The sequence below is a fragment of the Alosa sapidissima genome, chromosome 16 (assembly GCF_018492685.1).
Source record: "Alosa sapidissima isolate fAloSap1 chromosome 16, fAloSap1.pri, whole genome shotgun sequence".
In the NCBI taxonomy this organism is placed as follows: domain Eukaryota; kingdom Metazoa; phylum Chordata; class Actinopteri; order Clupeiformes; family Clupeidae; genus Alosa; species Alosa sapidissima.
The window spans coordinates 21,341,425-21,357,574 of NC_055972.1; the positions used below are offsets into that span (position 1 = coordinate 21,341,425).

Here is a 16,150-nt window from a genome sequence, read left to right on the forward strand (position 1 = left end):
GTCCTGTGCTGGCCCAACTCCACTGGTTACCAGTCAAATACAGAATTCATTTTAAAGTTTGACTTTTTGTTTTCAAAGCCCTAAATGGAATGGCACCACAGTATATCTGTGACCTTTTAAGTACCTACTGTCCTTCTAGGTCACTGAGGTCTTCCTCACAACATCTTCTCTCAGTCCCAAATGCAACCCTAAAAACTAAAGGTGATAAGGCTTTTTCTGTTACTGCCCCTAGACTCTGGAATAATCTCCCTATAGAAATTAAGTCCTGTCCCACCATCAGTAGTTTTAAATCAAATGTAAAGATCCATCTATTTTCTTTGGCCTATAATGTCCATTCATTTCTCCCCTTGTTTGTTTATTTATGTTATTTCTATTTCTTTTCAGCATTATATTAACTGTACATCTTTCTCTAGGCCTATAGTAGTAGTATTTTCAGTAACCATATGTTCTTTTATCTACAATCATAATCTGTTTATTATTATTATTATTATTTTGTATTTTCATTCTTTTATTTTTTAGTTTTTGTCATTTATATTTTTGTTTTTATTACTGTATTTATTTTATTTCTGTGGGCACCTTGGGTCAATTACATTGCATTTAAGTGTGCTATATAAATAAATGTGACTTGATTTGACTTGACTAAGAGGGGCCTTTACAGGATGACCATTCAACTAGTTCTAAATTTGTTGTCACGGTAAGCAAGATTTCTAGGTGCTGTTATGTATGTCATAATGGAAGGCAAGCAACATTGTGATGTCATAGAACATAACAAGGTGTGATTTTGACATTCAGTTCCCTTTTGGATGAGACACTGCAGAGAGTAGTTGGTTTTTAGATTGCTGTTGTATTGCTATGAGATTTCTATGGATATTTAACTGCTGTAAAGCACAGCAGGAGGATGACGATGCAGAACAACCATGGTTCATTGCCAGGGAGTTTGAAACAGTGGTTTGGTATGGGTTTGACTCTGAATGGGAATCCATACAAGAGCGAAAGCAGAGGCTGAAAAAATACAGCCTGGAAGATCTTAAGAGACAACTAGAGCTGTTTGGTATCACAATAGTTGAAGTAAAAGGGCAAAAGAAGAGTGAGAAGAAGATGAAGAGAGAGTACAGGAAACTTCTCATGCGAAGGATGAAAATGGTGGAGACTGAGAGGGCCAGAAGGTCAGTTCAAGTCAGGAGGGGAATGGAGCCAGAACAGAAGATGGATTTGGTGCAGAGGGGAGAGAATGGCTTAGACCAGGAGAGTGAAAACACACAAGACGAAAAGCAGAGCTTGGAGACATCTGCAGAGCTGATTCCTGAACGGCAGGGTCTGAGGAAGGAGGCCCAGATATTAACAAATAAAGTGGATGAACCCAACAATCGCATGGAAGAGGAGTTTATGAACAACATTAAAGAGGAAGAGACACAAGAGGAGATGAAGACTGAGGAAATAAAGACAGACACAGAAGAGAAAAGAAGAGAGGATCAGAAGAGGGAAGACAACAAGGAGGACATAAAGGATGATGAAGTTGGAAAGGTGAATGAAAAAGACTTCACAGATGCACAAGAGGAGGGATGGAAACAGGAACTAGACTTGAAGACCAAGACCCATGGAGAGAAGGAGGAAGAGGTGGAAACAGAGGTGGAAGGTGGAAACAACAAGATCAAAGAAGAGGATGATATCCTGAAGGAGGGAAAGTGTGAGAAAACTGTTACAGAGGAAGGTGTGGTGACAGTTGAGGAGAGCAAGAAAAAGCAGGAAAACACAGATGATGCTGTGGCCTCTGGAACGATGGCAACAGTCTCCTTGGGTGAGTAGTAAGGTTAAGATTAAGGCCATTTATTTACCTGGTGCAAACATAGATATCTTTATACGGCTCTGATAGTACCCATAAAGCAAGCTGAATATGTGCAGTTGTGCATAACTTCTCAAGTTTGATTGATTGAACTATTTTAGCTGCAAGTCTGAATATGTTAAATGGCTATTCATTACACTCACCAATAATCATCTTGTTCCCATTATCTACACAGAGTTGATGCAGAATGAGGATCACGAGGAGAAGCAAGAAGAGGCTGCAGTAAAGGAGGAGAGAATAAACAAAGATGGGAAAGAAAAGCAGGAGGAGGAGGAGAACGGGGAGAACAAGATGGAGGAGGAGGAGAAGGGAGAGAACCAGGTGGAGAAAGAGAAAGACACTGAAGGAAAAGATGAAAAAGAACTGAATGATAAACTGGAGGAGGAGGAGAAGGGAGAGAACAAGATGGAGAAAGAGAAAGACACTGAAGGAAATGAAGAAGAAGAACTGAATGATAAACTGGAGAAGGGAGAGAATCAGGTGGAGAAAGAGAAAGACACTAAAGGAAAAGATGAAAAAGAACTGAATGATAAACAGCTGGAGGAGGAGGAGAAAGGAGAGAACAAGATTGCTAAAGAGAAAAACACTGAAGGAAAAGATGAAAAAGAACTGAATGATAAACAGCTGGAGGAGGAGGAGGAGAAGGGAGAGAACAAGATGGAGAAAGAGAAAGATGCTGAAGTAAAAGGAAAAGAGCTGCATTATAAGCAGCTGAATGAGCAGAAGGAGGAAGAAGTTAACATGAAGGAAAACGAGGGGCAAGAGGAGGTGACAGAATATGTGATAGAGATTAAAGAGGAGAAAAAGGAGGAGGATACAGACAAGGCCACGGCTTTGGTGAAAACCAAAACAGTCTCCAATGGTGAGTAGTAACACACAGCACAGCAAGATTGAACAGATAGCTATAGAAAAATATTCACATTAGGTTTGTAGGTTTAAGTTACTTGTCCAAACTCTCAGGTTGGTTAAATGATTGAGGTTTTTGGCTGGTTGAGTGTATTATGATATCACATGATATAATAAACACAGTATAATAACAATGTGGCCATCCTTGTCTGAATGATCAGATGTGACCCAGAGTGAGGAAGATCAAGAGGAGGAGCTAGATGTGGTGGTGGTGGAGAAGGAGACGGTGAAAGGAGATGGTACGGAGGAGAAGAAGGAGGAGAAAGAAAAGGAGGAAGGAAAGGAGCTGGAGGATAGAGAGGAGAAGGAGGAAAAGGAGAAGAGGTTACAGGAGGTGCAAGAAGAGGTGAAGGACTGTGTGGTGGAGGTAGAGGAGGAGGTTGAGGAAAATGCAGATGATGGGACTCCACAGAAAGATGAGACTACACACTCTTTGGGTGAGTATTACGGCACAGTAGAAATGAACAGGTAGCCATTAAACACTGGTTTACCCTTTCAGTTTTCCATGACTCTCCAAAACTCTTTGGTTTGGCTGGTTGACTGAGGGTTTTGGTGGGTTGTACACAGATGTGTTCACCTTATTTCTTTGCACCAAACAACCCTGAATGGCAAGAGTGAAGGCATGCAATATTATAAAACTAAGTTAAGATTAATTTTGCCCTCCCTGTAAAAATTTGCAGATCTGATGCAAAATGAGGATCAGGAGGAGAAGAAAGAGAGGATAGAGAGGAAGGAGAAGTTAAAAAGAGAATGGAGAGAAGAGAGGGAGGAGGGAGAGAATGAGATGGAGGAAGAGAAAGAGACTGAAGTAAAAGAGGAGGAAGAGAGAGAGCAGCTGGGAAATCAACAGCTGAAGGAGGAGAAGGAAGAAGTGGTAAAGAAATTGAAGCAGGAGGAGGTGAAGGAGTGTATGGTGGAGAAGGAACAGAAGAAGGAGGTGGATGCAACTGATGGAACTGTAGCCATGGAGATAAGACCAGAGGTTTCCCAGAGTGAGTATTAACAGACACAGTATAATTAAACAGGTGGGCATATTAAAACATGGCTGGGATCACACTGAAAATTACTAAGATGCAGTGGCAATCCGAATCTGAATCCCTCAAATGTTTTATGAATACATTAATCTAACTAACTAATTGTTGTATGCTCTGGAAGTTGAAACTTGAAAACAGTGATAAATGTGTCTCATTGCATGTGGACCATATCTAAAATAATGTTTTCGGACAAATTTGTCTTACAGAGAGAAACGCCACCCTAAATGAAAACAGAAAGGTAAAGAAGAGAATGCGAGGGTGTAGAGGCGGGAAGTCAAAAAACAAACACAATCAACTGGAAGTGTACAAACATACATACAGATCTTCAGGACATACAGTGGAGGATGGAGAGGAGCTGATGGACAACAAAGGAAAGAAGGAAGAGGAGAAAAAGAAAGCAGAGAAGGGGGACATGAAGGTGCAGAAGGAGCAAGAGGAAGTGAAGGAGTGTGTGGTGGAGGAGAAAGAGAAGGAAGATACAGATGATGGGGCTGTGGCCGTGGAGACGACACTGAAGGTCTCGCTGGGTGAGTATGAACATGTGACTCAGTAGAACTAAACAGGTATCTCTAACATATTTCTTGATCATCCAGTTTCACATGACTCTCAAAATCTCTCAAGTTTTGTGTGGTTCATTGACACTTCTCTTGGGGTGTATGTAGGTGTTGCCTGGTTATTAATGAAGCCACGGTGATAACTGTTTCTCATTATATAAGAACTATGATATCCAATCTAATATATGCTGCACAAAATCATCTGCTTACAGACAGCAACACCACCATCAATCAAGAGCAAGAGGTGAAGAAAAGAATGCGAGGCTGTAGAGGCGGCAAATCCAAAAACAAACACAATAAACTCCAAGTGTCCAAGTGTGAGATGACTGAGGAAAACAGACAGAAGCAGGACATGAGATATGGACAACAACATGAGTCCCAACACAGAAGAGGAGAAAGGCATGATAAAAGACAGGGGGTGAGAGACTGCTGGAGAGGTTCAAATGGATGCCAGACAGCTCCAGTGGGATGCTGGGGAGATGCAAAGAGATGCTGGAGAGGTCCAAAGGGACCTTGGGGAGGTCCAAAGGCACATGAGGAAGAGAAGGAGAAGCAGGACATGAGAGTGAAGGAGGAGCCAGAGGAGGTGAAACAGTGTGTGGAGGAGAGAGAAGAAAAGGATGAGGAAGAAGTACACAATGGCACTGTGACCATGGCAACTACATTGAAAGTCCATTTGGGTAAGTATTAAAATATGACACAGCAGAAGTAAACAGGTAGCATAAATACTAGCTATTCTTACACATGACTGAATGTTGTTAGGTTTTCCTAATAGATTTAAGATTTTTATGGGGTGTATTTAGGTGTTAACCAGCCTTAATTACAACATATTGATAATTGTTTCTCATTATATGGGGAGTCATGATATCTGAACTAATGCATTTTCCACAAAATCCTATAGTCAAAGAGAGCAACACCACCACAAATAAAGATCAAGAGCTGAAGAAAAGAATGCGGGGGTGTAGAAGCGGAAAATCAAAAAACAAACAAAAGAAACAGGAAGTGTACAATGAGACGACGGAGGAAAACAGACTGACACAGGACACGAAAGCTGGACACCAACGTGAGTTTGAGCACCAACACAGGGGAATGGAAAGACAAAATAACAGAGAGGGGGTGCAGGCACACTGGAGAGGTCCACAGCAGGAAGATAGACAGACAAGAGAGGACAACCAAAGTCAACCCAGAAACCAGCACAGGCACAACATGGCGGTGAGGGTATGGTACGAGGCAGACGCATGTGAACGTCACACAGAGGAGACGGCTAGAAGAGATGAGAAGAAGCGACCGCATGGGAGCCACGGGGGAATTCACTGGAATACAGGAGGCTTGGTTGTGCTGAGGAGAGGGCCAGTTTGGGCAGAACACAAGAACAGAGAAGGAGGACGAACACAGCAGGAGGAGAGAGGAGAGAGAAGGGATGAGAGGCAGGGCCCTCGTCACCAAAGACATGAGAGCACATGGAGAGGAGAGAGGCAGGAAGAGGAACAGGAGGAGAATGAAGTAGAAACAAAGGCCATCAGAGGGTTGGAGTAGAGCAGATGAAGAAACAGGAGCTTACATTGCCATGGGGCAGAATAATATGAGTCTGCAGACAGAAGAAGAGAGAGACATCAAGAGAAGAGCAGCATGGAGAGACCGGAGATAGAGAGATGGCCGTCTGGACAGAGACAACATGATGGTCATCCTAGATACCAAGGAAACCCCTTTACACATCACAGAACCAACAATCATTCACACACACTGCACACACACAATAACATTGCTGCACAAACAAAACCTCTACAAAACACCTACAAATACAAAAACATTCAAACACAGACACAAGCACACACACTCAAATGCACATCAAATACATACAAAAATTCCAAAAATATATACATAATCAATAAAAAATAAAAAATGATTTCTGTTTTTACTTTTACATTCAAAAACTGCACTGGTCATAATGGTGTTTAAGAAACTGGAGTATATGTGTTCCTTCACATGAACATCCTTAGCAAGGCTTTGAACCGGTTCACGGAACGAAAACGAAAACCAGAAACTTTTGATGTTTTTCTAGGAAAAGAAACGAAACCAGAAACTTTACATTTGTTTATGTTCCGGAACAGAATCGTTTATCTAAAATAATGGTAACCGGTTAATACCGTTATTTTTTTCGTTCTTTGACAAGATTTCTGTGCTTGGTGAGGTTGACTTCTAGTCGTTCACTCATCGAGAGAAATGTAATAGAGAAGCTTGCCGCCACCTGTACAAGCAGAATCTTCTGTCATTTCCTTCTGGACCCTGACAAGGTTTTGGGCATTTGTTTATAAGTTTAATGTTCACAATGACAGCTATGCACACACCATTGTGGTTTTGTATTGTCTGATGACATAAGACACAAAAATGCACTGATTGGGCCCTGACCAGGTTTGGCCAATTGATGTTTACAATGGCAGCTACTGTATGTAGCCTACCATATTTCAGTTATTTACACAGATTTAGCAATGTGAGTTGCATAGGCTTTTGGATGGATGTAAGATAGATAGATAGATAAATACTTACTTTATTGATCCCCAAGGGGAAATTCAAGAACTAGAGTGATACTTCTGTAACGCTTTGTGGTTTTGTATTGTTTGACGACATAAAAGAAACAAGTGCACTGATTGAGCCCTGACCAGGTTTAGTCAATTGAAGTTCTCAATGACAGCTATGTAGCCTGCCCTATATGTCATTTGCACCAATTGAGCTATGGAAGAAGTATAATGGGTGTGTTCAGTTGTTTGCCAATAAACAACATGGCAGACATTTCCTTTAATTCATGTATAATACTAAGAAAAAATGTAGGCATGTCAGAATTACAGTTATGCCGCTTGCAAAATGTAGCCTATAGTGCTTTTTTAATGTTTGATGACAGGATAGAGAAATATGTAGACTAACAATGTAATTTTAAAGTCCTAATGATCAGCCTACTTATTTGTATGTTCCGCAGCTGACATGCAACGTTATCAATCGGTTTGGGAACTTTATTTTTTTGTTCTAACCGGTTCAGGAACATCAATTTTAGGGTTAAACCGGAAACGTTAAAATACTGTTTCTGTTTGGAACGAACCATTTGGGAAAAAATTCTGGTTCAAAGCCCTGATCCTTAGAACAACATAGAACACCATTCTACAACCAAAAGGGAAAAACATAGTTTCTGAGAAGTCCAGCTATGGTGACAAACTGTAACACATTCTGTAGAAGGGGGTGGGGGGGGGCACACACACACACAAACTGACTTCACACTCTGACTTGCTGTGAAAACACAGCTAACCCTACACTGAGACACACACACACACACATGGGAAATACTCATTCCCCATGTCCTCTCAGTCTCATAATGTGGCATTAACACTTTTAACACTCCCAACCCAAATATACACAAACTCCCCAACACCATTCCCTGTGTGTCAACACAGCCTCTCCTTCCAGGGACTCCTCCATAATGTAGCCGCTGTCCTTAAGTGTTGGTTACACTAGAGATGCTAGATGGGTTTATTCAACAAATTCATATATATTTCAGTCATTTGGAATAGAAAAATAAAAATGTTCAACTGTGAAAGCCTTACATGGGCACAGGTGTAACAAATGCAACCACTCAGTACCAATAACATACAGTACCCACATGGGGATTTAGTCTCTGTGTCCCTTTATTTTTATACCTTAATGAAAAACAAAGTCATGAACTACTTCTGAAATTTCACACACTCTGATTAACTTAAAGAAGTTGAATATAAATGGAAAAAAGCTTCTGTTACATTTTGTATATCAGATTTTCTAGGGGTGCCAATAATTGTGGCCAACGTGTTTTTTGGTAAAAGCATTCATTTCTTTATAACATTTTCTTTTTTCTCAGAATACATTTGCTTCTCTTCAAGGTTGAATTGTTCCTCATTGTTTCCATTGTATGTAAGACTACAATAAATCACCAAAACATTATTTTTTAATACCTGTCTTTAGTCAACTTTACCAATAATTCTAGAGGGTACTTTACATGCAACATAAAGAATACTTGTCCTAGTGACAATATCCAAGGCTTTTTGCAGTTCTCCAGACAAATAAAAGTCACTTGTGTGTACAGTCTGTTTAATTTAACAGCTAAGACTCACACTGCCCTTGATGAGACACAATGGTTTGTCTGCTTTTATTTAAAGGTCAATGGCTCAACATAACTTAAAGAGATCAAACAACCTCAGGATGTGAGTGACCAACCACTGTATGTAAACAACACCAACTCTTCAAGACCAGTGAAGAATGTCCTTCCACTGAGGCTTGTAACTGAGTTACTTTCACCCATTTGTCAATGCTAGATCCTGATATGTTTCACCCCTTTAAATCTGCTCAGGCATAAATACAGTTTTTTAATCCAGAGGGGAGATATACAGAGAGAGAAAGCCAATTCTCTCATAAATCTCCTTCAACTATTCAGCAAAAGCATAATGACACTAGAACAATGTCACAGCCTGGGAATGTCCTCTCTGAGGTCTGAACAAGCCTCTGTTGGCCTTTAGGACACCTCTGCAGGTCTCCGTCCCATCAACATCAATAAGGCATTACAATTTAGATAAAGCCTGACCTCTACTGGACAGTCTTTGCTAGTGCAATGTTTGTTTTTTAACCCTTTACTGATTTGCATGGAAATAGGCTATAGAACATTTGTATACTATCTAAATCAAGACCGTGGCCATGTAGTCAACACTGGGGGACCAAATGTACATGGCGGGTGAAATCGGTTCCTGCCATTCAATTATATGTGCAAATTCACAAACACACAGGGTGATATGTTAATGTTTTCTTTTAAACAATGATGTGTAATAATACTGTTTATTTCATTTCCGTGTGGCATGAAATTATATGCCATTGAGGGTTGAACAATTTACAAACGCAATAATCATATGAACATAAATGTGTCTTTGGTATAGAAAATAAGTCCAGATATTGTGATCAAAGTACCAAATATACAAAATCTGATTCATCTCAAAAAATAGCTTAGTCTAGTGTGCAATTGTTTTGTTTGGATATTGCTTACATGATCACATAAGATATGCCATTGTGGCTGTACAGTGCTTTTTCTTCAGAACCAATTGCAGTGTGCTAAAAAACACCATCCTGCCTTGTACGTCAATAATGAATTAGTCAATGGTATTTAAATTGTATGAAACCCATTCGGCATCTTTTTCTCATGAGCAAAAGTTATATTGCATTCTAATAATATAATATTTTATTGAGAGGGGCCTTCACAGGATGACCTTAGAGGATCTTTGATTCAACTAGTTCTGAATTTATTGTCACGGCAACCAAGATTTGTAGGTGCTGTTATGTATGTCATAATGGAAGGCAAGCAACATTGTGATGTCATAGAACATATGGTGTGATTTTGACATTCAGTTCCCTTTTGGATGAGACACTGCAGAGAGTAGTTGGTTTTTAGATTGCTGTTGTATTGCTATGAGATTTCTATGGATATTTAACTGCTGTAAAGCACAGCAGGAGGATGACGATGCAGAACAACCATGGTTCATTGCCAGGGAGTTTGAAACAGTGGTTTGGTATGGGTTTGACTCTGAATGGGAATCCATACAAGAACGAAAGCAGAGGCTGAAAAGATACAGCCTGGAAGAACTTAAGAGACAACTAGAGCTGTTTGGTATCACTATAGTTGAAGTAAAAGGGCAAAAGAAGAGTGAGAAGAAGATGAAGAGAGAGTACAGGAAACTTCTCATGCGAAGGATGAAAATGGTGGAGACTGAGAGGGCCAGAAGGTCAGTTCAAGTCAGGAGGGGAATGGAGCCAGAACAGAAGATGGATTTGGTGCAGAGGGGAGAGAATGGCTTAGACCAGGAGAGTGAAAACACACAAGACGAAAAGCAGAGCTTGGAGACATCTGCAGAGCTGATTCCTGAACGGCAGGGTCTGAGGAAGGAGGCCCAGATATTAACAAATAAAGTGGATGAACCCAACAATCGCATGAAAGAGAAGTTTATGAACAACATTAAGGAGGAAGAGACACAAGAGGAGATGAAGACTGAGGAAATAAAGAAAGACACAGAAGAGAAAAGGAGAGAGAATCAGGAGAGGGAAGACAACAAGGAGGACATAAAGGATGATGAAGTTGGAAAGGTGAATGAAAAAGACTTCACAGATGCACAAGAGGAGGGATGGAAACAGGAACTAGACTTGAAGACCAAGACCCATGGAGAGAAGGAGGAAGAGGTGGAAACAGACTTCAACAAGATCAAAGAAGAGGATGATATCCTGAAGGAGGGAAAGTGTGAGAAAACTGTTACAGAGGAAGGTGTGGTGACAGTTGAGGAGAGCAAGAAAAAGCAGGAAAACACAGATGATGCTGTGGCCTCTGGAACGATGGCAACAGTCTCCTTGGGTGAGTAGTAAGGTTAAGATTAAGGCCATTTATTTACCTGGTGCAAACATACCTGTATAGTACCCAGAGCCGTATAAAGATATCTTTATACAGCTCTGATAGTACCCATAAAGCAAGCTGAATATGTGCAGTTGTGCACAACTTCTCAAGTTTGATTGATTGAACTATTTTAGCTGCAAGTCTGAATATGTTAAATGGCTATTCATTACACTCACCAATAATCATCTTGTTCCCATTATCTACACAGAGTTGATGCAGAATGAGGGTCACGAGGAGAAGCAAGAAGAGGCTGCAGTAAAGGAGGAGAGAATAAACAAAGATGGGAAAGAAAAGCAGGAAGAGGAGGAGAACGGGGAGAACAAGATGGAGGAGGAGGAGAAGGGAGAGAACCAGGTGGAAAAAGAGAAAGACACTGAAATAAAAGAAGAAAAAGAACTGAATGATAAACAGCTGGAGGAGGAGGAGAAAGGAGAGAACAAGATGGAGAAAGAGAAAGACACTGAAATAAAAGAACAAATGAATAATAAACAACTGCAGGACGAGGAGAATGAGAACAAGATGGAGAAAGAGAAAGACACTGAAGGAAATGAAGAAGAAAAACTGAATGATAAACTGGAGGAGGAGGAGAAGGGAGAGAACAAGGTGGAGAAAGAGAAAGATGCTGAAGTAAAAGGAAAAGAGCTGCATTATAAGCAGCTGAATGAGCAGAAGGAGGAAGAAGTTAACATGAAGGAAAACGAGGGGCAAGAGGAGGTGACAGAATATGTGGTAGAGACTAAAGAGGAGAAAAAGGAGGAGGATACAGACAAGGCCACGGCTTTGGTGAAAACCAAAACAGTCTCCAATGGTGAGTAGTAACACACAGCACAGCAAGATTAAACAGATAGCTATAGAAAAATATTCACATTAGGTTTGTAGGTTTAAGTTACTTGTCCAAACTCTCAGGTTGGTTAAATGATTGAGGTTTTTGGCTGGTTGAGTGTATTATGATATCACATGATATAATAAACACAGCATAATAACAATGTTGCCATCCTTGTCTGAATGATCAGATGTGACCCAGAGTGAGGAAGATCAAGAGGAGGAGCTAGATGTGGTGGTGGTGGAGAAGGAGACGGTGAAAGGAGATGGTACGGAGGAGAAGAAGGAGGAGAAAGAAAAGGAGGAGGGAAAGGAGCTGGAGGATAGAGAGGAGAAGGAGGAAAAGGAGAAGAGGTTACAGGAGGTGCAAGAACAGGTGAAGGACTGTGTGGTGGAGGTAGAGGAGGAGGTTGAGGAAAATGCAGATGATGGGACTCCACAGAAAGATGAGACTACACACTCTTTGGGTGAGTATTACGGCACAGTAGAAATGAACAGGTAGCCATTAAACACTGGTTTACCCTTTCAGTTTTCCATGACTCTCCAAAACTCTTTGGTTTGGCTGGTTGACTGAGGGTTTTGGTGGGTTGTACACAGATGTGTTCACCTTATTTCTTTGCACCAAACAACCCTGAATGGCAAGAGTGAAGGCATGCAATATTATAAAACTAAGTTAAGATTCATTTTGACCTCCCGCTCTAAATTTGCAGATCTGATGCAAAATGAGGATCAGGAGGAGAAGAAAGAGAGGATAGAGAGGAAAGAGAAGTTCAAAAGAGAATGGAAAGAAGAGAGGGAGGAGGGAGAGAATGAGATGGAGGAAGAGAAAGAGACTGAAGAAGTGGTAAAGAAAGTGATGGAGGAGCAGGAGGAGAGGAAAGAATGTGTGGTGGAGGTAGAGGACGAGAAAAAGGAGGAAGATGCAGACGAGACTGTAGCTTTGGTGAGCTCACTGATAGACTCCCATGGTGAGTATTAACATAAAGCAGCAGAATTGAATGATTAACTAAAAAGTTTGATTATTCTTCCAGTTTTACAACATCTGAGATAGCAGAAGTGAACCATGGAAGTAGTCATGGCAGTCAATCCTAGCTAATCTCTTCTAGTTATACATTACTTTAAAAACTCATAAGTTTGCCTGATTGATTGAGGTGTTGGGTGGGATGGTAGATGTACAGTATATGTTACCTCATTTATTGATAGATGCGTATGATGTACTGAACGCCCTTCTGGTCTAAATGTACAGATTTGAGGCAGAATATAGAGGATCCAGAGGAGACGCTAGATGTGGTGGTAGTGGAGAGGGAGAGGATGGAAGAAGATGGCACAGAGGAGAGGAAGGAGGATGAAAGACAGAATGAGACGGAGGAGAGAAAAGGGGTTGAGATGAAAGAAGTAGGGGAGAGAAAGGAAATGGAGGACAAAGAGAAGGAGGAGGAGAAGGAGGAACTGGACATGAAGGAGGAGCAAGTGAAGGTGAAGGAGTGTGTGGTGGAAGTAGAAGAGGAGAAGGAGGTGCAAAATGCACATAATGAGACTGTGGACATGGAGAGCACATTGGGTAAGTATTATGCATATGGCACAGAAGAACTGATCATTCGTTTTACAAATGTACATGACCCTACCAAACTCTTGAGGACTGATAGAGGTTTTTGTCTGTTAGCCGTATGCACATATTTTACATGGCTACTAATGAAAGAATAAGAGTAATGTGATACAAATCATCTTGTCCTACAATCTGAATTTACAGATTTGACACAGAATGGGAATCAAGAGAAGAGGAAGGAGAACGTTGGGGCAGAGAAGGAGATGATGAACAAAGATGAGAAAAAAGAGAGGAAAGAGGAGGATGATAAAGAGGTAGTGATTAAAGAAAAGGGTGAGGAGCTGGAGGAGGTGCAGGAGGAGAAGAAAGCAGAGGACATGAAGGTGAAGGAGGAGCAGGAGGAGGTGAAGGAGTGTATGGTGGAGAAGGAACAGAAGAAGGAGGTGGATGCAACTGATGGAACTGTAGCCATGGAGATAAGACCAGAGGTTTCCCAGAGTGAGTATTAACAGACACAGTATAATTAAACAGGTGGGCATATTAAAACATGGCTGGGATCACACTGAAAATTATAAAGATGCAGTGGCAATCCAAATCTGAATGCCTGAAGTGTTCCATGAATGCATTACAGTAAACTGACTTACTAAATGTTTTTGCACAAATTTGTCTTACAGAGAGAAACGCCACCCTAAATGAAAACAGAAAGGTAAAGAAGAGAATGCGAGGGTGTAGAGGCGGGAAGTCAAAAAACAAACACAATCAACTGGAAGTGTACAAACATACATACAGATCTTCAGGACATACAGTGGAGGATGGAGAGGAGCTGATGGACAACAAAGGAAAGAAGGAAGAGGAGAAAAAGAAAGCAGAGAAGGGGGACATGAAGGTGCAGAAGGAGCAAGAGGAAGTGAAGGAGTGTGTGGTGGAGGAGAAAGAGAAGGAAGATACAGATGATGGGGCTGTGGCCGTGGAGACGACACTGAAGGTCTCGCTGGGTGAGTATGAACATGTGACTCAGTAGAACTAAACAGGTATCTCTAACATATTTCTTGATCATCCAGTTTCACATGACTCTCAAAATCTCTCAAGTTTTGTCTGGTTCATTGACACTTCTCTTGGGGTGTATGTAGGTGTTGCCTGGTTATTAATGAAGCCACGGTGATAACTGTTTCTCATTATATAAGAACTATGATATCCAATCTAATATATGCTGCACAAAATCATCTGCTTACAGACAGCAACACCACCATCAATCAAGAGCAAGAGGTGAAGAAAAGAATGCGAGGCTGTAGAGGCGGCAAATCCAAAAACAAACACAATAAACTCCAAGTGTCCAAGTGTGAGATGACTGAGGAAAACAGACAGAAGCAGGACATGAGATATGGACACCAACATGAGTCCCAACACAGAAGAGGAGAAAGGCATAATAAAAGACAGGGGGTGAGAGACTGCTGGAGAGGTTCAAATGGATGCCAGACAGCTCCAGTGGGATGCTGGGGAGATGCAAAGAGATGCTGGAGAGGTCCAAAGGGACCTTGGGGAGGTCCAAAGGCACATGAGGAAGAGAAGGAGAAGCAGGACATGAGAGTGAAGGAGGAGAAAGAGGAGGTGAAACAGTGTGTGGAGGAGAGAGAAGAAAAGGATGAGGAAGAAGTACACAATGGCACTGTGACCATGGCAACTACATTGAAAGTCCATTTGGGTAAGTATTAAAATATGGCACAGCAGAAGTAAACAGGTAGCATAAATACTAGCTATTCTTACACATGACTGAATGTTGTTAGGTTTGCTTAATAGATTTAGGTTTTTGATGGGGTGTATTTAGGTGTTAACCAGCCTTAATGACAGCATATTGATAATTGTTTCTCATTATATGGAGACCCTCGATATCTGAACTAATGCATTTTCCACAAAATCCTCTAGTCAAAGAGAGCAACACCACCACAAATAAAGATCAAGAGCTGAAGAAAAGAATGCGGGGGTGTAGAGGCGGAAAATCAAAAAACAAACAAAAGAAACAGGAAGTGTACAATGAGACGACTGAGGAAAACAGACTGATGCAGGACACGAAAGCTGGACACCAACGTGAGTTTGAGCACCAACACAGGGGAGTGGAAAGACAAAATAACAGAGAGGGGGTGCAGGCACACTGGAGAGGTCCACAGCAGGAAGAAATACAGACGAGAGAGGACAACCAAAGTCAACCCAGAAACCAGCACAGGCACAACATGGCGGTGAGGGTATATGGTACGGGGCAGATGCATGTGAACGTCACACAGAGGAGACGGCTAGAAGAGATAAGAAGAAGCGACCGCATGGGAGCCACGGGGGAATTCACTGGAATACAGGAGGCTTGGTTGTGCTGAGGAGAGGGCCAGTTTGGGCAGAACACAAGAACAGAGAAGGAGGACGAACACAGCAGGAGGAGAGAGGAGAGAGAAGGGGTGAGAGGCAGGGCCCTCATCACCAAAGACAGAAGAGAGAGCACATGGAGAGGAGAGAGGCAGGAGGAGGAACAGGAGGAGAATGAAGTAGAAACAAAGGCCATCAGAGGGTTGGAGTAGAGCAGATGAAGAAACAGGAGCTTACATTGCCATGGGGCAGAATAATATGAGTCTGCAGACAGAAGAAGAGAGAGACATCGGGAGAAGAGCAGCATGGAGAGACCGGAGATGGAGAGATGGCCGTCTGGACAGGGACAACATGATGGTCATCCTAGATACCAAGGAAACCCCTTTACACATCACAGAACCAACAATCATTCACACACACACTGCACACACACACACATAACATTGCTGCACAAACAACATCATCTACAACAACATCTGCAAAACACCTACAAATACAAAAACATTCAAACACACAAACACAGGCACACACACTCAAATGCACCAAATACACATTAAATACTTACAAAAAATAAAAAATATATATTTATAATCAATAAAAACTAATTCTGTTTTTACTTTTACATTCAAAAACTGCACTTGTCATAAT

General features: G+C 41.4%; 2 protein-coding genes across 3 annotated transcripts; both read left to right on the top strand.

Moving 5' to 3' along the window:
• The first annotated feature begins 852 nt into the window (after window positions 1-852).
• On the top strand, window positions 853-6,111 carry LOC121685622 (trichohyalin-like). The gene is made up of 8 exons (XM_042066232.1): window positions 853-1,798; window positions 2,019-2,705; window positions 2,911-3,186; window positions 3,430-3,741; window positions 3,990-4,310; window positions 4,550-4,617; window positions 4,648-5,017; window positions 5,239-6,111. Exons 1-8 carry the CDS (start codon window positions 853-855, stop codon window positions 5,871-5,873), a joined length of 3,615 nt encoding a protein of 1,204 aa, XP_041922166.1. The 3' UTR covers window positions 5,874-6,111.
• A 3,648-nt stretch (window positions 6,112-9,759) lies between these two features.
• LOC121685857 (golgin subfamily A member 6-like protein 22) lies at window positions 9,760-15,842 on the top strand. Of its 2 annotated transcripts, XM_042066664.1 has the most exons (10): window positions 9,760-10,743; window positions 10,991-11,590; window positions 11,796-12,071; window positions 12,315-12,572; window positions 12,851-13,165; window positions 13,355-13,648; window positions 13,825-14,145; window positions 14,385-14,452; window positions 14,483-14,852; window positions 15,074-15,842. In XM_042066664.1, exons 1-10 carry the CDS (start codon window positions 9,810-9,812, stop codon window positions 15,514-15,516), a joined length of 3,879 nt encoding a protein of 1,292 aa, XP_041922598.1. In that variant the 5' UTR covers window positions 9,760-9,809; the 3' UTR covers window positions 15,517-15,842. The 2 variants fall into 2 exon arrangements, with proteins under 2 accessions (XP_041922598.1, XP_041922597.1); XM_042066663.1 differs by having other exon boundaries at window positions 14,385-14,852.
• Window positions 15,843-16,150: the final 308 nt, after the last annotated feature.